The 24,533-nt window shown below is 38.5% G+C and overlaps 1 protein-coding gene across 1 annotated transcript in view; it reads left to right on the top strand.

Annotated features, from left to right (window-relative positions):
- Positions 1–24,533, top strand: part of LOC124255766 (CUGBP Elav-like family member 3-A) — a 293,163-nt gene that overhangs the window by 165,282 nt on the left and 103,348 nt on the right. Inside the window, 1 exon segment of the mRNA XM_046689676.1 lies at positions 1–34. This exon segment is cut by the window's left edge and continues 23 nt beyond it. Coding sequence (XP_046545632.1) covers positions 1–34 — 34 coding nt within the window.

Here is a 24,533-nt window from a genome sequence, read left to right as displayed (position 1 = left end):
GATCAGGGGCCTGCATCTCAAGTCTTACGTCGAGGTAACATGTCGTTCTGTCTAGTTAGAGTAGATAGTTGCTCTTCTTGTGTACACATTGCTCAACCATGCTTCTTTTGGTTTTGAGGAGCGAATGAATTGTAAAGACATTCTGGATGTAAATTCATTCCAAATGCATCTACAAGAGAATGTCAGTGGTGTGATGATATTTTTTTGTGCGTCAATCCGCCAAGCTTCTCCATGATGTTTGTGTTGTGTTATGTATTTTTTACAGATGAAAAACTGAACCTCAAGTTAGAAATATTTTCTTTGTATTGAATAACACTTATTGTTCTCAAAGCTATATGAATACAGTTTTGAACATATGAGTGAGTATGGTTTTTTGCTGCTTTTCGCAATTTTCCAGCGGTATCACAGCAGGGTGACGCCAGCAATATTTTCTTTTTTTAACACATGAGATTAAGTGAGTGAGTTGGGAGTAAATCTTAACACAATGTGTCTGCTTAATGTGGGACAAAAACTCTTAGTGTGCAGGTATCAAGCGATTACAGTTTGGATCAAACCTTGGATGGTGCGGACAAACCACGAAACATTATAGGGGTGAGGGGCGGGGGGTAGTCTAGTGGTGTCCGCTAGTGTGTTTGCTCATCTCACTCCAGACCCAGGTTCAATTCCCCACATGGGTACAATGTGTGAAGCCCATTTCTGGTGTCCCTCATCATGATATTGCTGGAATATTGCTAAAAGCGACATAAAACCATTAACTCACTGGCTCACTCACTCATTAGGGTGAACCAGGACTCGAACCCACAATCACAGATTCCTGATGTTGCCCAAGGGAAGTAACTCTGTCAAGCAGATTACAGCACCTCAGACAGCTAGATCACCCATTCATGCACAAGAATACGAAAATAATGAAACATGTTTTGAATATGTTCTACATGTATTTTTTTGTTCTTTGAAATGTAATGATTTATGCAGTGTTATTGAGGAAATATGAGAATGCAAATCTGTATAGTAATCTCGTTTATGGTATTTCGTCAGATCAATATTCATATCACGTGACATGTATCTGATTTTCACTCATGCATGAATGCTGATGCATTGCTAAGACAAAGTGCTATCTCCTATGACGCATGCATTTTCGTCCAAGAATGAACGTCATGCATATATGGTTTTGAATGAGTGTCATCATTCCGGATCTCGTGAATAATTTGCGAGGTACCTTTCATGGATATTCATGGAATGCATGAATTTGATAACAGAGCATAAGACAGTATCCGGTGTCAGAGATAGTAATGGCTAATATATTCATGATGCCGTGTAGTTAGTGATATCGATGTTTAACATGTTCTTGATGCGTATAGTGGTATATATATATTTAAAACAAATTGATCATTTTGTCAGATCTTGGACTATTCCATGTCTGTCATTAGCAGCTGATCAAAGACCGCCACTTTTCATAGATAATATTAATGTATTCATAATTCTTATCATATGCATCATATAAACATATGAAGGTTGGTATCTTAGTACTAACAGTATAAACCCGATATTTGAGTACATTAGTACACACATACACACACACACACACAAAATACAGCCATTTCACGCAATAGATACAGCCATTTTTTACAATACATAGAATTTCTGGTGTACCCCACATGATATTGCTGGAATATTGCGAAAAAAGGCATAAAACCAAACTCACTCACTCACTTACTCACTCACTCACTCACTACAATACATAGAGCTGTATCTTACAATACATACAGCTGTTTCTTACAGTAAATGCAGCTGTTTTCTTCCAATACATACAGACATTTTTCGTAATAAATACATCTACTTCTTACAATAAATGCAACTCTTCTTACATAAATACATCTGTTTTATAGAGTATGTATTATACAATGACAAAGTAGTTTGCCTTGTTTTTTTTGGATTTGATGGAAATCATTACATGTAGCATCAAAATTGTATGTCAGTGATGCCCATTGCAGGAAACAAGTCACTTGATTATTACATGATTGCTATAACTAGTGTTTTATAGATTTCTTGCTGATGTGATCATGTTCTAAGTGTCATGAATGACCAATTCCTGACCTCATGACAATTTTCTCTTTGTCGTGTGGGGGCGGTGGGGTATCCTAATGGTTAAAGCGTTGGCTCGTCACGCCGAAGACCCGGGTTCGAATCCCCACATGGGCACAATGTGTGAAGCCCATTTCTGATGTCCCCCGCCGTGATGTTGCTGGAATATTGCTAAAAGCGGTGTAAAACCATACTCACTCACTCACTCACTTTGTCATGTAAACATGACAGCAAACATGAACATGTTTTAAAAACGTAAAAATAACGGCTTATGATGAACTACAAGAAACAGGCTCAACATACATTGTAGCTCAAATCAAAAAGAGCAAGTCGTGGAATGACGTATCCAATCAGTTAAAAAGAGGACAACTTTCATCTTACGAAAGAAGTTACGCTTTTTCAAGACTTTAACTCATTTATTTTTATAAGACTTTTACGGTCATTTTGTTTATGGAAATAATGACAAATTTATCCCAGACTATTTTTAGTTTGAAACATTTCAAGTTAATTGATGATTTGTAAGGTTGAAGGACCAGATTTTAATCAAGACTTTATTTAAATCCAAGCTGCACTGTTAATAGAAGCAAGCTCTGCATTCACTTATGACCAAACCCAATCAGCAGTATTGCAGATTCCTTCCCACTCACAGGAACTGAAAGAAGTGATTAGTTTGGTTATTGCCGCCGTAATGTGCGCCGCCATGATTGTGCAGCAGCATGCAAGCAGAAACTGTGTGCTAGCGTCCTTCCAACAGGTTCTCATGTCGACACTGCAAAATGGACACAAATTATTCGCCGATTTTTGTCCCCAGGACTAGGACTGTGATGTCGTAAAGAATTTGAATGAAACTGAAAGAACTAATGCTGTTGGTATTGATTCTTCTAATCAATCTTGATACGACCAGGCCGACATTGAACGAAAAGCTTTGAGGCGAATGCCTGACCTCGAAACTAACAGGATATGAACTAGCGATGAGGTCATAGAAGAGACGAGATCGATTAGTCCGGTTTTCCTTCAGGGGAGGAGGTGAAATAATGTACAGAGTTCGGCCAGACAATGGTTCATATTGAATTATATGCTCTGTAAAGAATCTCGACAGCCGCAATGAGGCTGTTTAGTTGGTAGTGTTCTGACCCAGTGTATTTGAATTATACACATACTGCTATCCTTTAAACTGCTTTTTTCCCCAGCCAGCTTCAAATGAAGATGACAGGAACTGATTTCATTGCTGGATTTCTTATTGACTGAAATGCTGGAATTCTAATTGACTGAAAGCTGTTTCTGACATGATGAATATTACATGTTATCCTACTGTTTGAATAGGTCCAATTATAAGATGTGTTGAGTTTCAGTCAGAGGGGTGTTGATAGAACAAACAGTAGTTTGATGGTTAGGAAAGTCGAAATGAGAGACCGTTCCATCATTTAGGGATTAACGGAAAATAAATTTTCAGTCTTTAGGATTGTTGTAATACTTTGTATTTGTTAATGTTTTATTTTCTGATGAACGTTACCCGACGCTGGCTATGTTTTGTATTCGATTCCTATGTTTTTTCTACTTATTCCTTTGTGGTGGTGTTCTGCAAATACCAGTGTTAAAGATTTAATAATGAAGTTTCTTTTACTTGAGCAATTTTTTATCAAGCTTTTCTTGGATGTTTGTCTACAAGTTTCTGTCTTGACAAACAAATTATTTGGGGTTTTTTGTGTGCCAGATTCTGTGTGTTTGATGGTGATGGTAAAGGTAAAGACCTGGCAGGTTATAATTCCTGGTAAAGACCTGGCAGGTTATAATTCCTGGTAAAGACCTGGCAGGTTATAATTCCTGGTAAAGACCTGGCAGGTTATAGTTCCTGGTAAAGACCTGGCAGGTTATAATTCCTGGTAAAGGCCTGGCTTGTTAAAGTTGCTGGTAAAGACCTGGCTTGTTAAAGTTGCTGGTAAAGGCCTGGCTTGTTAAAGTTGCTGGTAAAGACCTGGCAGGTTATAAGTCTTGGTAAAGGCCTGGCTTGTTAAAGTTGCTGGTAAAGACCTGGCTTGTTAAAGTTGCTGGTAAAGACCTGGCTTGTTAAAGTTGCTGGTAAAGACCTGGCTTGTTAAAGTTGCTGGTAAAGACCTGGCTTGTTAAAGTTGCTGGTAAAGGCCTGGCTTGTTAAAGTTGCTGGTAAAGACCTGGCTTGTTAAAGTTGCTGGTAAAGACCTGGCTTGTTAAAGTTGCTGGTAAAGGCCTGGCTTGTTAAAGTTGCTGGTAAAGGCCTGGCTTGTTAAAGTTGCTGGTAAAGACCTGGCTTGTTAAAGTTGCTGGTAAAGACCTGGCTTGTTAAAGTTGCTGGTAAAGGCCTGGCTTGTTAAAAGTGGCTTGCTGGTAAAGACCTGGCTTGTTAAAGTTGCTGGTAAAGACCTGGTTTGTTAAAGACCTGGTAAAGACCTGGCTTGTTAAAGTTGCTGGTAAAGGCCTGGCTTTAAAGTTCCTGGTAAAGTTGCTGGTAAAGACCTGGCTTGTTAAAGTTGCTTGGTAAAGACCTGGCCTGGCTTGTTAAAGTTTAAAGACCTGGCTTTGACCTGGCTGTTAAAGTTGCTAAAAGACCTGGCTTGTTAAAGTTGCTGGTAAAGGCCTGGCTTGTTAAAGTTGCTGGTAAAGGCCTGGCTTGTTAAAGTTGCTGGTAAAGGCCTGGCTTGTTAAAGTTGCTGGTAAAGACCTGGCTTGTTTAAGTTGCTGGTAAAGGCCTGGCTTGTTAAAGTTGCTGGTAAAGACCTGGCTTGTTAAAGTTGCTGGTAAAGGCCTGGCTTCTTAAAGTTGCTGGTAAAGACCTGGCTTGTTAAAGTTACTTGGTAAAGGCCTGGCTTCTTAAAGTTGCTGGTAAAGACCTGGCTTGTTAAAGTTGCTGGTAAAGGCCTGGCTTGTTAAAGTTAAAGCTGGTAAAGACCTGGCTTGTTAAAGTTCTTGGTAAAGTTCCCTGGCTGGTTTGTTAAAGTTCTTGGTAAAGACCTGGCTTGTTAAAGTTGCTGGTAAAGACCTGGCTTGTTAAAGTTGCTGGTAAAGACCTGGCTTGTTAAAGTTGCTGGTAAAGGCCTGGCTTGTTAAAGTTGCTGGTAAAGACCTGGCTTGTTAAAGTTCTTGGTAAAGACCTGGCTTGTTAAAGTTGCTGGTAAAGACCTGGCTTGTTTAAGTTGCTGGTAAAGGCCTGGCTTGTTTAAGTTCTTGGTAAAGACCTGGTTTGTTAAAGTTGCTGGTAAAGACCTGGCTTGTTAAAGTTGCTGGTAAAGACCTGGCTTGTTAAAGTTGCTGGTAAAGACCTGGCTTGTTAAAGTTGCTGGTAAAGGCCTGGCTTGTTAAAGTTGCTGGTAAAGACCTGGCTTCTTAAAGTTGCTGGTAAAGGCCTGGCTTGTTAAAGTTGCTGGTAAAGGCCTGGCTTGTTATTGGGTAAAGTTGTTAAAGTTGCTGGTAAAGACCTGGCTTGTTAAAGTTGCTGGTAAAGGCATGGCTTGTTAAAGTTGCTGGTAAAGACCTGGCTTGTTAAAGTTGCTGATAAAGGCCTGGCTTGTTAAAGTTGCTAGTAAAGGCCTGGCTTGTTAAAGTTGCTGGTAAAGGCCTGGCTTGTTAAAGTTGCTGGTAAAGACCTGGCTTGTTAAAGTTGCTGGTAAAGGCCTGGCTTGTTAAAGTTGCTGGTAAAGACCTGGCTTGTTAAAGTTGCTGGTAAAGACCTGGCTTGTTAAAGTTGCTGGTAAAGGCCTGGCTTGTTAAAGTTGCTGGTAAAGACCTGGCTTGTTAAAGTTGCTGGTAAAGGCCTGGCTTGTTAAAGTTGCTGGTAAAGACCTGGCTTGTTAAAGTTGCTGGTAAAGGCCTGGCTTGTTAAAGTTGCTGGTAAAGACCTGGCTTGTTAAAGTTGCTGGTAAAGACCTGGCTTTAAAGTTAAAGACCTGCTTAAAGGGTAAAGACATGGCTTGTTAAAGTTACTGGTAAAGGCATGGCTTGTTTAAGTTCTTGGTAAAGGCATGGCTTGTTTAAGTTCTTGGTAAAGACCTGGTTTGTTAAAGTTGCTGGTAAAGACCTGGCTTGTTAAAGCTGCTGGTAAAGGCCTGGCTTCATAAAGTTGCTGGTAAAGACCTGGTTTGTTAAAGTTCTTGGTAAAGACCTGGTTTGTTAAAGTTCTTGATAAAGACCAGGGCCCCGTTTTACAAAGTGATTGTAACGCTTCGACAGTCATAAGTGTATGTTAAACTATGGGGGTTCCGATCAACTTAGCGCTACGATCGCTTTGAGGAACGGGGCCCTGGCTTGTTTAAGTTCTTGGTAAAGGCATGGCTGATTGAAGTTCCTGGTAAAGACTGAGGTTGGTAATGACCTGGCTCAATGTTTAAGTCGGTAAAGGCATGGCTTGTTTAAGTTCTTGGTAAAGGCATGGCTTGTTTACGTTCTTGGTATGAATTAAAGTGCTGAATTCTGGATGAATGAAGTGTTGAATTCTGGATAAATGAAGAGCTGAATTCTGGATGTATGAGGTGCTGAATTCTGGTGAATGAAGTGCTGAATTCTGGATGAATGAAGTGTTGAATTCTGGATAAATGAAGTGCTGAATTCTGGATGAATTAAGTATTGAATTCTGGATGAATTAAGAGCTGAATTGTGGATGAATGAAGTGCTGAATTCTGGATGAATGAAGTGTTGAATTCTGGATAAATGAAGTGCTGAATTCTCGATGAATGAAGTGCTGAATTCTGGATGAATGAAGTGCTGAATTCTGGATAAATGAAGTGTTGAATTCTGGATGAATTAAGAGCTGAATTGTGGATGAATGAAGTGCTGAATTCTGGATGAATGAAGTGTTGAATTCTGGATAAATGAAGTGCTGAATTCTGGATAAATGAAGTGCTGAATTCTGGATGAATGAAGTGCTAAATTCTGGATAAATGAAGTGTTGAATTCTGGATGAATTAAGAGCTGAATTCTGGATGAATGAAGTGCTGAATTCTGGATGAATGAAGTGCTGAATTCTGGATAAATGAAGTGCTGAATTCTGGATGAATGAAGTGCTGAATTCTGGATGAATGAAGTGCTGAATTCTGGATGAATGAAGTGTTGAATTCTGGATAAATGAAGTGCTGAATTCTCGATGAATGAAGTGCTGAATTCTGGATGAATGAAGTGCTGAATTCTGGATAAATGAAGTGCTGAATTCTGGATGAATGAAGTGTTGAATTCTGGATAAATGAAGTGCTGAATTCTGGATGAATGAAATGCTGAATTCTGGATGAATGAAGTGCTGAATTCTGGATAAATGAAGTGCTGAATTCTGGATGAATGAAGTGTTGTTCACCCTCTATTATGGTTAGTTTACCAACATGATTGATGCAACATATGGCTGGCTGGTTACACTTAACTCGTAATCATCTGACGATGTTTGCCCAGATACAAATAATAAACATAGTTTCTGGTAAAACTCTTAGCTGTTTTTGTGGTTAGCTTGACTTCAGGAAGAAATTGATTCATGTAAGCCTGTACGAATGTTACTGTACCATCGGTACACTGTGCACATGTAATGGTATGATTGTGTCTTGGTCATGTGAGGTTTGAAGATCATATAAAGGCTGTCATTATGTCCCTGATGTGATGCATAGCCTGATGTCAAGGTTGTTAGTGTGTGAGTGAGTGAGTATGGTTTTTATGAGACATTTAGCAATATTCCAGCAATATCAGGGTGGGGGACACCAGAAATGGGCTTCATATATGATGTATATCGTGATAGCAAGGTTGTAATATGATGTATATCTTGATAACAAGGTTGTGATATGACGTATATCTTGATAGCAAGGGTGTAATTATGATGTATATCTTAAAAGCAAGGTTGTAATGTAATGTATATTTTGATAGCAGGGTTGTAGTATGATGTATATCTTGATAGCAGGTTGTAATATGATGATATATCTTGATAACAAGGTTGTAATATGATGTATGTCTTGATAGCAAGGTTGTAATATGATGATATATCTTGATAGCAATGTTGTAATATGATGATATATCTTGATAGCAAGGTTGTGATATGATGTATATCTTGATAGCAAGGTTGTAATATGATGTATATCTTGATAGCAAGGTTGTAATATGATGATAAATCTTGATAACAATGTTGTAATATGATTTATATCTTGATAGTTAAGGTTGTAAAGTAATGTATATTTTGATAGGGTTGTAGTATGATGATATATCTTGATAGCAAGGTTGTAATATGATGATATATCTTGATAGCAAGGTTGTGATATGATGTATATCTTGAGAGCAAGGTTGTAATATGATGTATATCTTGATAGCAAGGTTGTAATATGATGATATATCTTGATAACAAGGTTGTAATATGATTTATATCTTGATAGTTAAGGTTGTAAAGTAATGTATATTTTGATAGCAGGGTTGTAGTATTATGTATATCTTGATAGCAAGGTTGTAATATGATTATATATCTTGATAACAAGAGTTGTAATATGATGTATATCTTGATAGCAAGGTTGTAATATGATGATATATCTTGATAACAAGGGTTGTCATATGATGTATATCTTGATAGCAAGGTTGTAATATGATGATATATCTTGATAACAAGGGTTGTAATATGATTAGCAAGGTTGTCTTATGAGGAATGATTGTCTTGATAGCAAGTTTGTAATATGATGTTTATTTTGATAGCAAGGTTGTCATATGATGAATATCATGATAGCAAGGTTGTAGTATGATGTATATCTAAAATGCAATTTTGTTATGTGATTTGTATTTTGATAGCAGGGTTGTAATATGATGAATATCTTGATAGCAAGGTTGTGATATGATGATATATCTTGATAGCAGGGACGTAATATGATGAATATCTTGATAGCAAGGTTGTAATATGATGTATATCTTGATAGCAGGGACGTAATATGATGAATATCTTGATAGCAAGGTTCTAATATGATGAAAACTTTGATAGCAAGGTTGTAATAAGAAAACTATTTTGATAGCATGGTTATGCTGTGATAAATGTTTTGACAGTAAAGTTATGATTTGATGTATATCTTGATAGCAAGGTCAAAATATGATACATAATATCTCTGCATGGTCAAGATGGGATTAAGTCACCAAAACTTTCTGGGAGAACAAATTTGCTTCAGTCAAAATAGATACATGGTTCACAGAATAACAGGATTTCAACAGATATATATGTACACCTGTGATGACTGTATGAGTTAACAAATATTTATGTGCCCCCTTCCTCTCTCCCCCCCCCCCCCCTCTTATTTTCTAATGCTGCTATTGAAGACTGTTTCATAATTAGATCCTCATTTACTTCAGAGTGTATTGCAAGCACAAAAGAAACATATTTTGACATCACTTTTATTCACAAATAACCTCTTCAGTGCAAGGATATTTGATTCTTGTTAAGTTTGACATTTTCATTGTTCCCCTTGGGCTACAGAATCAGTCAATAGTGCATTACCAGGACCCAATAATAGACCTCTATTGAATGCCTTATAGCGAGGTATACTGGCAGCGCTTTACAGTGAGGGTTTTAGCTCAGGTGTACACTGCTTTGTCTAGCTTACCTGTGCTAGACAGGTGACTTAACGAGATAAAAGCATCCAAGTTCTCAGCTACATGATGACAGGTGGCAGGCCGTCGTGATTTCACTGTCCAATCGATTAACGGCTTGTGAGTGCGAGTGAAAGATTATATTAACATCGTTGACGATAGCAGAACTATTTACCTTGTGCCCACTAACAGTTGTGTTACAGAGGGAGGACAAAGGAATAGCCTGCTGGCATTGATGTTGCAAATATAAGACACCTCTGTAATATCTAATTCATTTAATCCTTGTATGTAGTTTTGAAGGATTGCTTCTCTTTGAAAGAAAAAGATATATAGATCATTGTATGAATGGAAAATGGACTTCAAAGAAATGGGATTTATCTCATTTCAGATGCTTGGAAAAGAATTTTTAACAAGGTTATTTTTTTAATATGGAGCTTTCAGATTTGTCTGCTTCAGAGAATGGAGAATGTTTGTGGCTTTGCAAAAGGGAAAATATGAAGGATGAAAAAGAATGTTTTGTCTTTTATAACAAAGAAATATAGCAATTTATTTAAGCACTATGTCTGTGTTACTTGAAAGAGCAACAAAGGCCTGTAGTTCACAGTATAACTGTGTTTTTCTTTGATGTATCTAAGGACTTACTATTTAATATTCAGGGATTGGAAATTATTCTTCCTGACAGGATGTTTTTTGTATTGCTGCTTCAAAATATTGGATTTTTTTATCTGAAAGTAACTGTACAATTTTGTGTCTTTTCAACTTTATTTACATCCCTTGCATGTCCGACCGCCTCCGTGGTGTAGTGGTTAGAACGTCCGCCCGGAGAGCGGAAGGTCACAGGTTCGATCCCCGACCGCGTCATACCAAAAGACGTTAAAATATGGTACTTGTTGGTCCCTGTCTGGCGCTCGGCATTAATGGGTACAACAAGGACTGGTCGGCTCGGAGTCAGTATAATGTGTCTGAGTGGGGTATTCATGCTTCACTGCGGCATGGTATCTCAGTGGGCTAGCACTATAAAACCAGCTTAAGTCTGGGCTAGTACAAGCAGCCGCACAAACACATACACACGCATGCACGTCGTCATATGAGCGAAATATTCTCAAGTACGACGTAAAACCCAATTTCACCTCACCTCAAAATATTGGATTTTTTCTCTGAAAGTAAATGTACAATTTTGTGTCTTCTCAACTTTATTTACATTCCTTGCATGTCCTGTGAAAATTTGTTTTTCTTTTATAATAACAAAGGCATGATTATTTTTCTCCAGCTTCAGGTATTGCTTGAGTGAGAGGGACATAACAAACATCCAAAATGTCAATTTTTATATACTACCTATCAAAAGTTTCGACTCACTATTGTAGATGTCGCCACTTACTTCAGTCAACTGTTCTTAACTAGATTTTGCAAAATATTCCATACTGTTTATAGGTACTGCTTACACATGAACTGATGTATTGTAAAACAAATTCATAATGTTGACAAGATTATTATCATGAGTTGAAAAAATGATGGAACTCAGACAAAACTGGCAAAGTCTTAACAAAACTTTACACCAAATCGCAGCTGTTCACATGCACGATATTTGCACATGCTTTTCAGAAATTTGATGCATGATCCTTGTGCAATTCATCTGCATAAGTTTGTAGTTGGTTCCCCCAAGTTAGTGGAGAAATTCATCTTCGATGTAACCACATGTATATACATAACATATAGTGAGTGCTTTAGGTGAGTCTAAACTTTTGATGACCGCCTCCGTGGTGTAGTGGTTAGAGCGTCCGCCTGGAGAGCGGAAGGTCGTGGGTTCGATCCCCGACCGCGTCATACCAAAAGACGTTAAAATATGGTACTTGTTGGTCCCAGCCTGGCGCTCGGCATTAATGGTACAACAAGGACTGGTCGGCTCGGAGTCAGTACAATTTGTCTGCGTGGGGTATTCATGCTTCACTGCGGCATGGTATCTCAGTGGGCTAGCACTATAAAACCAGCTTAAGTCTGGGCTAGTACAAGCAGCCGCACATACACATACACACGCATGCACGTCGTCATATGAGCGAAATATTCTCGGGCACGACGTTAAACCCAATTTCACCTCACCTCACCTAAACTTTTGATGGGTAGTATAGATATTACATAATAAAAATAAACACAAATACTTACGATCACAGATTATCCATGTGAAGATCTTAGGTTAGATTCAGTCTTCAGGATCCCAGGGTGTAGTAAGAGGGAACTAATGAGATCACGTGGTCAAGCTTCCTTATTAGATCAATGCTCATAATGTCAGTCACTGGATTGTCTGGTCCAGACTCGATTATTCACAGACCCATGTCATAAAAGGGGAATATTGTTGAGTGCAGCATAAAACAATGAGTGAGTGAGTGAGTTTAGGTTTACACCGCTCTTAGCAATATTCCAGCAAAATCACAGCGGGTGACACCAGAAATGGGCTTCACACATAGTATGTATACCCATGTGGGGAATCAAACCCTTGTCTTCGGGTGTGACGAGCGAACGCTTTAACCACCAGGCTACCCCACCGCCCCATAAAACAAATATTACAGAATGTATATCTTCTACATACAGAAACATAATAACAACCTCTAGGTAAAACAAGGAATTAAATGGGTCCGGCCTTTTCTGATATTTGTTATCAGAATAGACCATTATATCAGAAACTGATATGCTTGCGTGAGCACAGTACTTTTGATAATGGTGTAGATAGATTTATTGACATGCTAACTTTGTTAATGAGTCATTTTCTTTGGTAAGGCTATATGGAGCATTCAATTATTGGCAGGAAGCAGAGGACACAATCAATAATTTCATGTTGTTGTAGACAACATGGAGCCAAAAGACAAAGCAGAACCAGTGATATCATCGTTAGGTGGGGCACGAACCTGGCTGGTATATCTACCATTAATATAATATGTTACTGCATATATACACCATCTTTGTAAAGAATATATAAGTAAATATGTTGACAGTAAGGGATGAATTCTTTCTGTAATGGAAGAACTTGTAAATATGGCTTTTATGTACTCTTGAAAAAAGTAGCGGAACTTTATTTTTAATTTACGATTTAAAAAATTGGGAGATATATCGGTGTCAACAATTGTTGATATGATAATAATGAATGTTTTGAGAGTGCATCACCACTTGCACTTCCTTATGACCTTAGTTGTTTGTACAGTAATCACTCTTGAAAGATTATTGGTGTATGACGTGAAATTTACATGTGTACGATTTTCATTTTCAAACAAAACAAATGGCTATAGAAACAAACACTAACAACTGTGTGATGCAAGATGATTGTCAAAATTAATTGTCTACAGTGATTTATCAACCTTCTTGAAAACCGTCAAAATCAAGAATGACACCCCACGTGTATGGGGCTACTGCGTTGTGCACGTGTATCATGTGTGTTGCGTTTAGGGGTGGTGATAAAGAGAAGTGATGGTACGTTCATAAGATGACGGTCTTTGAAAAGATTTTCAATGCATATATTTTCTATCCAATTTGAAAGTTCAGGCTCCCTACTCCTTTTTTTTTAAGAGTATATATACTACCCAAAACAAGTAAGTGAGTGAGTTTAGTTTTATGCCGCTTTTAGCAATATTCCAGCAATATCATGGCAGGGGACACCAGAAGCGAGCTTCACACATTGTACCCATGTGGGGAATAGAACACGGGTCTTCGGCATGAGGGGCGATCTATAGCCCGTTTTTATATTGTATTGTCTTCGTATATATAATAGTTTTACATGTTCATGCTAGTTTTAGACTCCATCTGTGATACTCTAGTTATTTTACAGTCCTTCGATAACTGATTATTTAGCAACTTTAATTTATTGTTTATGTAAAACATTTCTCGTCACTATATGGCTGAAATATTGCCGAGGTGACGTTAAATTCTAACTCACTCACTCACTCACTCACTTCGGTGTGAGGAGCGAATGCTTTGTCCACTGGTTACAGTTTCTTGAGTCCAATGCCATGATATTGCTGGTATAAAATCTAACTAACTCAGCCTGACGAATGTTCATGTGAAAAAAATGATTAGTCCTTAACATTTTGATCGGTATATAATGATGGCGTAAGATGGAAGTAATGGAGATGAAAATTGATTTTTTTTCTGTATGAGAAAAGAGTGAGTGAATTTAGTTTGATGATTTGTATTTCAATATGACCAAAAGTCAGCATGACCTTGGAGGACCATCACAAGAAGCGGGGCGGTGGGGTAGCCTAGTGGTTAAAGCGTTGGCTCGTCACGCCGAAGACCCGGGTTCGATTCCCCACATGGGCACAATGTGTTAAGCCCATTTCTGGTGTCCCCCGCCGTGATATTGCTGGAATATTGCTAAAAGTAAAACTAAACTCAGTCAGTCACAAGAAGTGTAATTTGTAGACATTTATGACTTTGTTGAAACACACGGGTATGGTCCTGGTAAACTTAGACACTTAACTATGTGGAAACTGAAATTTGAACCTGTGACTCAAGGTTTGTGCTCATCAAAGGGGACCGCCTTTGTGGTGTAGTGGTTAGAGCGTCCGCCCGGAGAGCGGAAGGTTGCGGGTTCGATCCCCGACTGCGTCATACCAAATGGTTAAAATATGGTACTTGTTGGTCCCTGCCTGGCGCTCGGCATTAATGGGTACAACAAGGACTGGTCGGCTCGGAGTCAGTATAATGTGTCTGAGTGGGGTATTCATGCTTCACTGCGGCATGGTATCTCAGTTGGCAAGCACTATAAAACCAGCTTAAGTCTTAGCTAGTACAAGCAGCCGCACCTACACATACACACGCATGCACGTCGTCATATGAGCGAAATATTCTCGAGCACGACGTTAAACCCATCTCACCTAACCTAATCAAAGGGTCACAAACGTGCACCTCTACCGTCCACATAAACTGGTCGTCCAATACTCAGGATTGTTTGTTTATTTGTTTGTTTGTTGGCTGCACTCAGCAATATTCTAGCTATAAAGTGGCAATCTGTAAATAAAGGAGACCAGACAATCCAGTGATCAACAGCATGAGCATCAATCTATGCAGTTGGGATACAATGACATGTGTCAACCAAGTGAGCCTGATCACCTGATCCCGTTAATTGCCTCTTACGACAAGCGTGCCAATACCCAGGAACATATATTAATAAATGAAATGCTGCTGGGTTTTTTTTTATTGAAGCAGAATTAAAAAACAAGAACAGTTATCTCAACTCCAAATTGACATCATAAGAAATTGTTACATTTTTAAAATGTTCACATTAACAATGGAATATTGGCTTAAAAGGCCATGTAAGAAATTATTCATGACTGTTGAGATGTATTATAAGATAGAGAATATCGTTTTCACATGACATTAACGTCTTGCTAACAATGGTATGGATTACCTCTCTGGGAAAGAACACCTGGAGATTTATCCTTTATCTTGGAAATCAATCGAGAATTTCCTTTCAAAAGACATATTGACCAGCATCAACACTTCAAAAGGTTATATCTGAATACGCTAAATGTCACATTTTGAGACCGTAACTGACGAGGTAGTTATTGATTGAAATAGACAAGTACTAACGAACTGCGGCAGTTACATACAACTGCCTGTCAAACCTCACCCTGGGCTGCAAGTGAAATTCATTATTGAAAAGTGAATGAGAAATCTAATTAATTATCCCTCAGTGAAGAAAAAATCACCTAATGCGATGGTGGTGGCTCTGATGTCATGGACGTAGCACTGCTGTAATTGGTGGTCAGAGGTTTCAAAAGTGATATTGACAAAGAGGCACTAGTGGGGTTTTTAAAGAAGAGACTTTGATCATTCATTGACAGGCTACATTGTCCGTTGTGATTTTCTTGGAAGAGGTTGAAATATTATTTATTGCAGCATTAGCTGATGTGAAAGAATACTGATGAAAACAAGTAATATCACTGAAGAGAACTTGGTAATATCGCTGAAGAAAACTTAGAAATATCGCTGAAGAGTACCTTACTAAGTAATGTCGCTGTCGAGACTTAGTAATATCGCTGAAGAGAACCTAGAAATATCGCTGAAGAGTACATAGTAATATCGCTGACGAGAACTTAGTAATATCGCTGAAGAGAACTTAGTAATATCGCTGAAGAGAACCTAAAAATATCGCTGAAGAGTACATAGTAATATCGCTGACGAGAACTTAGTAATATCGCTGAAGAGAACCTAGAAATATCTCTGAAGAGTACATAGTAATATCGCTGAAGAGAACCTAGAAATATCGCTGAAGAGTACATAGTAATATCGCTGACGAGAACTTAGTAATATCGCTGAAGAGAACCTAGAAATATCGCTGAAGAGTACATAGTAATATCACTGACGAGAACTTAGTAATATCGCTGAAGAGAACCTAGAAATATCGCTGGAAGGGTACATAGTAATATCGCTGAAGAGAACCTAGAAATATCGCTGAAGAGAACCTAGAAATATCGCTGAAGAGTACATAGTAATATCGCTGACAAGAACTTAGTAATATCGCTGAAGAGAAGTGATATCACTTGCTTGATGACGGTGTTAGTACCTACACCGAAACGTCGCACTCATTGCAATAAAGAAGTTGACTATCCATAGAACTTAGTTTTCCTTAGATTTTTTATGTTTATGAGTTTTCATGAACCTAATGGAGTTACTTCCTTCCTAACATTGTTTTTCCAATATCAACAATATAAAATACAGTTATTGTCATTATCCATAATCTCTTCTCTTTGTGTTTGGATTAGTACATTTGGACTAGTCCATTAATTAACGAAGGTAACAGTGTAGAGAACCTTAGTGCAACCAACCATAACCTTTGTTGTTTTAACGCGTCTAACTATTGGGACGTCTAACTTTTGGGAGGACACCTTCGGTTACAATTGAGGTAACACTGTTCAGTTACTTTGTAGGTATTCTAGGAGTTCACAGATAGATATGCTGCCATTTTCATAAGTTCTGTTAAACATTTATGAGTATATCATATTTTTACCATTTATTCTTGAAAATAATTTGTTTCATATTAGGGTTATTTTTTTTAAAGTTTCAAATGAATACAAGTTTAACCCCTCTTCCCTAATCCCCACCCCACTCAGCCAATACACCCTGATCTGGAAACAGATTAATCATGCTATGTCCACGCATATTATCCTTTGTTCTTAAATAACAATTCTACTTTATTTTTGGTGTTACAAATAGATACTTGGACCATGCATATGTTTACCCCCTAATGCTTCCGCCCTAACAAACCCCACCCACCTCCCACCCCTAACACACATCACACCCTTATCGATATCCCATCACGATATCATAATCCGCCAGTAGAGGATTATCCATGCTATAACCACAGATATCCTACCCCTGTCATATTCCAATCTCCATTGGGTGACATTGGGTCACTGAGTGTATCTTTATCAAATACATAACAGAACATATAACTTGTACAGAATCCCACCACCCTTATGTCTACCATCCCCCATCCCACCCTCCATCCCACCCTCCATCCCCACCCTGGACCTAAGAGTCTTTGTGACTCCCCCCACTCTCCCTCCCCACCATCTCACCACCCAACCTTGTGTTCTCCACTGTATCGTGCTTGGGGGTAAAACCACTTAAATCTTTGTCCCTTGAACAACTTGGAAGCCTTGTGCCACGCTCCACCAACCTCGTTGGGCTCATGGGCTCGCGAGTCTGGCGTGTGCCGGTCACATGACCTCACTGATTCATTATCTGCCGTACTTTGTGGTTTACCTGGTCACACAGTGTAACCTTTGTCTGACAACTGTGTTGTCAATGTTGTCGAACTCCTGCTGTGTTGGCTTCTTGTTACACTGTTAGATGTTATTAACTTTTAAGGCCAGGCCAATTTTATTTCTTGTTTTAAGGATCCACCGGTAGTATTTTTTTAAGAAGAAGAAAAAAAAAAATAATTAATTTTCCCCACTCCAAAAATAAATCCTCATGTTTTTATTGGCAAAAAATGTAAGCTTACAAAAAAATAATATTTTGATTGTTTTTTGCCCCATATACACTTCATAACTTGCCAAAAATAAAATACTTTTAGTATGCAAAAGGAACATTACTTTACTTTATGTTTTTCCCTCCTGCCTTTAGGTTTTCTGAGGAAAAAATCCGTAAAACAAGAAATAAAATTGGTCTGGCCTAATCTATGGACATTTGATAGAGTGTATGTCATTAAGTTTCATGGAATTAAATATTGGTTTGATTGTAATACCTTTACAGGGAGCATCCTCAAACAAGAACAAGAACCCACATGAATCCAGACTTTCCCCTGAAATTGTTTCCATAAGTCTTCATGAAAACATTATTCCATTTTCAGCAGTGTACAAGCTTTGTTCGTGTTTAAAATGAATGTTTATCATACTAAATACCAAACTATACTTGCGTAATTTTAAATTTTATTCAATTGAAATGATGCTTCAAAATTAAAGTCCCCAGATAAGTACGTCAAATCTGTTTGTGAAAAAATGTTTTTTAGCGAATATAGTTTGAAATCGCTTTGCTGGTTCGGAAGATATTGTGAATTATTTAAACACCTATAACGGAACAGTGTTTGACGTCAAGATGGAAACAGAGGAGAATCACTTCTCGGGAAAGGGAAAGATGATAGCGTCAGGAACGATATATATGGGATATCAGCTTCATCTTCGCCTGATGGAAGCAGCACCAGCAGCACGGCACCCCGTGACATTTATGCATAATTTAGTGAGTTATTTTACGCCATAAATCGAGATAATTGAGTTGGTTGTTTGGCGGGGAAGAAAGAGTATGGGAGTATTGGATTATTTCATCAAGTTAGTCCGTCCCCCCCAAATTTTCTTGTTCCAACCCCTCTGTTTTTTCTGTTTTTAAAAGGATATGTCACCCACTCCCCACCCAAATTTCCTTTCTCCTACCTCCATGTTTTAGGAACATACATCCCCCAACTTTCCTCTATCCTCAGGAGCATATGTTCAATGCCACACACAGGGCGCTAATTTATAAAAAGTATTGAAAATCAAAGACCCGGGTTCGAATCCCCACATGGGTACAATGTGTTAAGCCCATTTCTGGTGTCCCAGGCCGTGATGTTGCTGGAATATTGCTAAAAGCGGCGTAAACTCAGTCAGTCAGTCAGTTATGGTAAGGACGATATGGTTTTGTCTTGAAGCCCCCCCTGTTGCTACACCCCTGCACCCCACCCCAACCCCCTTCCTACCCTCTGCTTTTAGGAGCAGTGGGGCGGTAGGGTAGCTTAGTGGTTATAGCTTCCGCTCATCACGGCGAAGACCCGGGTTCAATTCCCCACATGGGTACAATGTGTGAAGCCCATTTCTGGTGTCCCCTGCCGTGATATTGCTGGAATATTGCTGGAATATTGCTGAAAGCGGCATCAAACTAAACTCAGTCACTCACTCATTTTAGGAGCATGCCCCCCCCCAAAGTTTCTTCTGTCCTACTCCCCATGTTTAAGGAGCATAGGTATCATTTGTGTGCTTGGTAATTTTATGGGTGATTTGGTAAAATAAATGTAAATGTTTAACTCCTCTGTGAATAACTCATTCGGTGATTACAGGATGCAAATTGGGCAACAGAAATTTCAACACATCAGCAGTTTCTAATATGTGTGAAATTACATTCAAGTCATGTTTAATTAAAATGCAAAAGCTTTAGTTCTTTTCTGGTATTTCTGTCTAGGATGGAAGAAAATCTCTGTGAAATGTCTAAATAGAGAAACCATGGCCACTGGAAATTGAAGATTTTGTGAAAACCTGTTCTGAAAAATCATTGTCAAATCCAACACATTTTGAAACCTGGAGTTATCATGATCAGGTTAACATATTAAATATGTATTCCACATTGAGGTTGAAGGTCAAGGCTGTTGTCAAGCCATTAGTACTCATGCACTGAAGATGCTGATATTTTCAGAGTGGATCAATTTCTGAAATTCTTGGAAATGTCAATATCTTTGTACACCATTTTGTTTTTGGTGCTAATCATTTCGTCAGAATTGGATTGACAAAAATGTACAATTTGCTTGTTATTTGAAGAAATGGTGTTCCTAAATGTTGTTTACCTCTGTCTAGGGTGAAAGATGTTGTCACAGAAATGAATTTTGTATTTTTCATGAAATCATGTATTTGAAAAAATAGGAATTTTTTTTGTTCAGTCCCAATGAATATGGGCTGGTGGAGTAGCCTAGTGGTTAAACCTGTTGGCTCATCACACTGAAGACCCGGGTTCGATTTCCCACATGGGTAAACTGTGAAGCCCATTTCTGGTGTCCCCCCACCATGATATTGCTGGAATATTGCTAAAAGCAGCATAAAACCCAAACTCATTCACTCAGCCAGTGAATACCTTAAGGTCACCTTTTGAATTAGACACTGAATAACCTGCAGCTGAAACAGTCATTATGTCCCAGAAATTAAGTTTTATTATTCAAAAATAATTTTCAAAATATATTTTTCTACAAAACAAATCCAAATGGAGCTCAGAACAGTCCTTAATTTCATAATTTTCTTAAAACTGATGCAATCTAGACTTGACAAATCATTCTAGACTTTAGTAAGACGCCTATTAAAATTTATTCTCTGGGGTCAGGGAGACAGACAATTGAAGCAGCATCTTTCCTGAACCGTCAGGCATTATTTGATGGAATAAACTCCTTACAGTAAGCTTTAAGGATGTATTCTGGGTCAGCCACCGGACAGATGGCTAGTGGTCAATTACAGCCAGTCAGTCCAGTTGTACAAAGGATTATGGTGATTAAGTTCACAGTTAGATTATATCAGCTACAGTATCAGCCTGACGCTGATGTTTTACTGTGTACAATGTGCTGTTTGCTGGTGGCATCCAAATGCATTATTGATATGCAGGTTTTCAATGCTTATTTTCGGCAAACATTCTTGACTAATGTGTTAATGTTCCGGAGAAATGATCAACAGTGCATGGAAGGTTTAAACCAGACTTTTATGGACAATATTTTTCAAGAGTATCCATTTTCACGTTGTAAAAAACAATTTTGTCATTAATTTCATTTTCTGTGAAATGATGTTAGACATTAGTGCTGTTGACTGGTCTTTGGGACACTTCTCAGACTTGAAATAGAAACGGCAATATGTTACATCACTGATTGAGTCAGCATTCATGTTTTTACACCAAATTGTGAAAGAATTAAGTTCAGTCTTTTCATGATAAAGATAATGTAGTCTTTTAGAAGCATCTCTTCTCAGTGGAGCAGAACGGGGAAAATGTCGAATTTCTAAGGAACAATGACAGTTAGGAAAAACCAACCCTCGCTTAACGAGTTGACATCATTGTTATCTGAACCGTGGCTTTGTTTGAAAGAACCAAGTCATTACTTGTAAAAATACGTTTCAATAGTTTTAAAAGAGGATGCCCTTTTCACTCAGATTTAAAATTTTATAAAAATATTGATGTCAGAATGTGATAACAAATTAATGCTCTGGTAATTTCTCTGTGTATGTCATAAACCTACCCATGTAAAGGATGTGCTTGTAAAAGTTAAAAAGAAATGGGGTAAAATATTTTAGTTCCAGTGTGTAAGTGAAAGACACGACCAGTATGCGAGAGATTCCAGTCTGCTGTAAACATATCATGGTAATAATCTGCATCCGTCTGAAAAAATGGTTAAAACTGAAATTCCCTGCCTGTAGGATGGTGGAGGTGAAATGTACATGCCGTGGTACATTTCGAAGTGTCTATCATACAGCTGTAGATGGATGTGGACGGTGTCACTCGGTGTGTGTTTATTTCAACTCTTTCAGGGGAAAAAATCGGAGATTTCATATTCATATGATGAAATGTGTTTCTCCAGACAGATATAAACAGTCGCTCACTCAGAAGAGACAAGAATTTGGCACATTTCTTATTGACTGTTTCACGAAATGTGTCGCGTGGTTTATTTCAGCAATAGACAACTCTCTAGTCTGTCTCACAGTCCCTGAACCATATTATTTTCCCTACAGCCAAGCCCTCCCTGCAATGCTAAAGCCCTAAATGAAGCAAGTCTAGATTTCTCCAGGTCCAGGGATCTCTGATCTCCCAGGGGCTCCTTTTCAAATTAAATGGGTTTATTTGTTACAATCAAAATTATACATATTCAGAGACTAAGCGTTAGTCTAACAACTCCCATAAGTCAATTGTTTTGGGAACACTGATTTACATGTAGCTGGTAGAATAATGCTTAGTCTGTGAATATGTATAATTTTGATGAGGAACATTGATTGAAGAGGAGCCCCAGTCAGATGGGAAATTCAGAACCTCAGGAAATCTAGACTTGCTTCATTTAAGGATTTAGTATTGCAGGGAGAGCTATAGACTAAGGCTTAGTCTCTGAATATATATAATTTTGATAGTAACAAACAAGCCCATTTATATTGAAAAGGAGCCCTAGGGAGACCAGAGCAAAATCTAGACTTGCTTCATTTAGGGCTTTAGCACTACAGGGAAGGCTAGGCTGTAGGGAAAGTAATGTGGTTCAGGGACTGTGAGACAGACTAGGAGAGCTAGGATGTAGGGAAATAATGTGCTTCAGGGTCTGTGAGACAGACTAAGAGAGCTAGGCTGTAGGAAAGTAATGTGGTTCAGGGACTGTGAGACAGACTAGGAGAGCTAGGATGTAGGGAAATAATGTGCTTCAGGGACTGTGAGACAGACTAAGAGAGCTAGGCTGTAGGGAAAGTAATGTGGTTCAGGGACTGTGAGACAGACTAGGAGAGCTAGGATGTAGGGAAATAATGTGCTTCAGGGACTGTGAGACAGACTAGGAGAGCTAGGCTGTAGGGAAATAATGTGCTTCAAGGACTGTGAGACAGACTAGGAGGCCTAGGCTGTAGGGAAATAATGTGCTTCAGGGACTGTGAGACAGACTCATGCAGCTGACGGAACACACCTTGCTCATTAAAAATACCATACTCCTAGTATTATGTGCGCTGGTCCAATAGTGACTCCTTCCCAACCAGACCATTCTGTAAATCAAATAAAAGCTACAAAACCATATTTCCACATCCATAATAGAATCTGCGAAAAGCAGAATCATCTATATGTTTGTCAATCACTGTCAAGTAATAATGATGCCAGATGTTTGCCTAAGATAAACATATTCTGCCCCACTGGTTGCATAAACGCATGCAAAGGCTTGTCAAATGAAATAGCATGGGAAGATATGGTAAATGTCAAAATATGATATAAATATTACCACTGATGCATCAAATTTGGATATGCTCTAGTCATGTCTTCAATAAACACTGAAAGCGCTTCATTTAAATCGTAAATGTTGTAACCTTGATAAACAAACCAAGGGTCAGTTTTAACTCCTACAGAGGCTGATATTACATTTACTTCTTGTTTCACCTCAACTAGGGGACACATGAAGATCCGGGTTAGAATTGATCTTCAGTAACCCATGCTTGTAGTAAGAGGCGACTGATCGGGTGGTCAGGCTCACTGACTTGGTTGACACGTGCCATTGAGTCCCCATTGCATTGCCGTAGATCGATGCTTATGCTATTGATCACTGGATTGTCTGGTCCAGACTCGATTATTTACAGACTGCCGTCATATAGCTAGTATTGCTGAGCTTTAAACACACTATTGCGCGGATGCTCATTGATGCTCATGCTGTTGATCACTGGATTGTCTGGTCAGACTTCGATTATTTACAGACCGCCGTCATATAGCTGGAATATTGCTGAGTGCTGTTGATCAATGCTGGTCCAGACAAACAACAAACAAACAAACAAACAAAACAAACCAGACTAGCGCCGGGAGCCAACAATACCTGTGTGTGAACTCCTCCATCAGATCCTCAATCAACGTGTCATCTAGAACACCTGTCCATCTACCCTCACACAAGGAACAGAAAAGAGTTGAAAATGGTGTTCTTTGAAGCTATATTAAGTGCATTGTTGACGTACATTGTCTAAAGATACTGACGTTTGTTTACTGAATGAACTAAATATGCTACACACATGTACTCAGTGGAAGAAAGGTTTCAGATCACTTGGAACAAGTCCAAACTCTCTGCCTGGCCCGACATCTGTATTCATTTAGACTTTGTTTTTTATTCATTTTGTTTAAATTTATTCACATTGTTGGAGTTTTGGTTTGGATGGTTTGAATTATGTAGAACTAAATCAAATGCATGTGTTTTTGCAGGAGACGGGTTGGTGGAGTGTTTGTGTTCTGCTTCGTGAGTTGTGAATGTATGGATGCTTCAGAAGAACTTTGTGTTTTGTTTTCTTTCCTTACTAAAGGACTGGCTGAGTTTAGTTTTACGCCGCTTTTAGCAATATTCCAGCAATATCACGGCGGGGGACACCAGAAATGGGCTTAACACATTGTACCCATGTGGGGAATCGAACCCGGGTCTTCGTCGTGACCCTTACTAAAGGAAGCTGTGGGGAGTAGTGTTGACAGATAAGCATTTGCCCTCAGGCCAAAGATCAAGCCCATCATTTGCCACAATATATAGATAAATATAGTTTATTAAGGTCACGTGAGCGATTACATGAAATAAAATTTTTACACAATATATATATCAGGGGATCGATCAAATTAAGCCAATCATCAGTACAATGTCTTATACCCATCACCAGCTTGAATATTAGTTTAAATGAATAACATTTTACAGGAATAGGAGTCGTCTTCTAAACATGTTAATATCCCTGTTTCTAGGAACAGTTTAGGAACCATACTCACTGGTCAGGTTACTTCTCTTAACTCTCACCTCAGAATAGAAGCCTCTGAAGACATTGATGATGTTTGTGATGATGCATACTTAAAATCTCCATTTATAAGATGATGAGATGTTAAAATGATGTTATAGATGATGATGTAGACAATGGTGCTTATGCTGCTGC

Source organism: Haliotis rubra, unplaced genomic scaffold (assembly GCF_003918875.1).
Source record: "Haliotis rubra isolate DU_JTF1 unplaced genomic scaffold, ASM391887v1 Scf609, whole genome shotgun sequence".
Lineage (NCBI taxonomy): Eukaryota > Metazoa > Mollusca > Gastropoda > Lepetellida > Haliotidae > Haliotis > Haliotis rubra.
The sequence above is the reverse complement of the archived record's forward strand: the minus strand, read 5'-3'. Positions and strand labels throughout refer to the sequence as shown.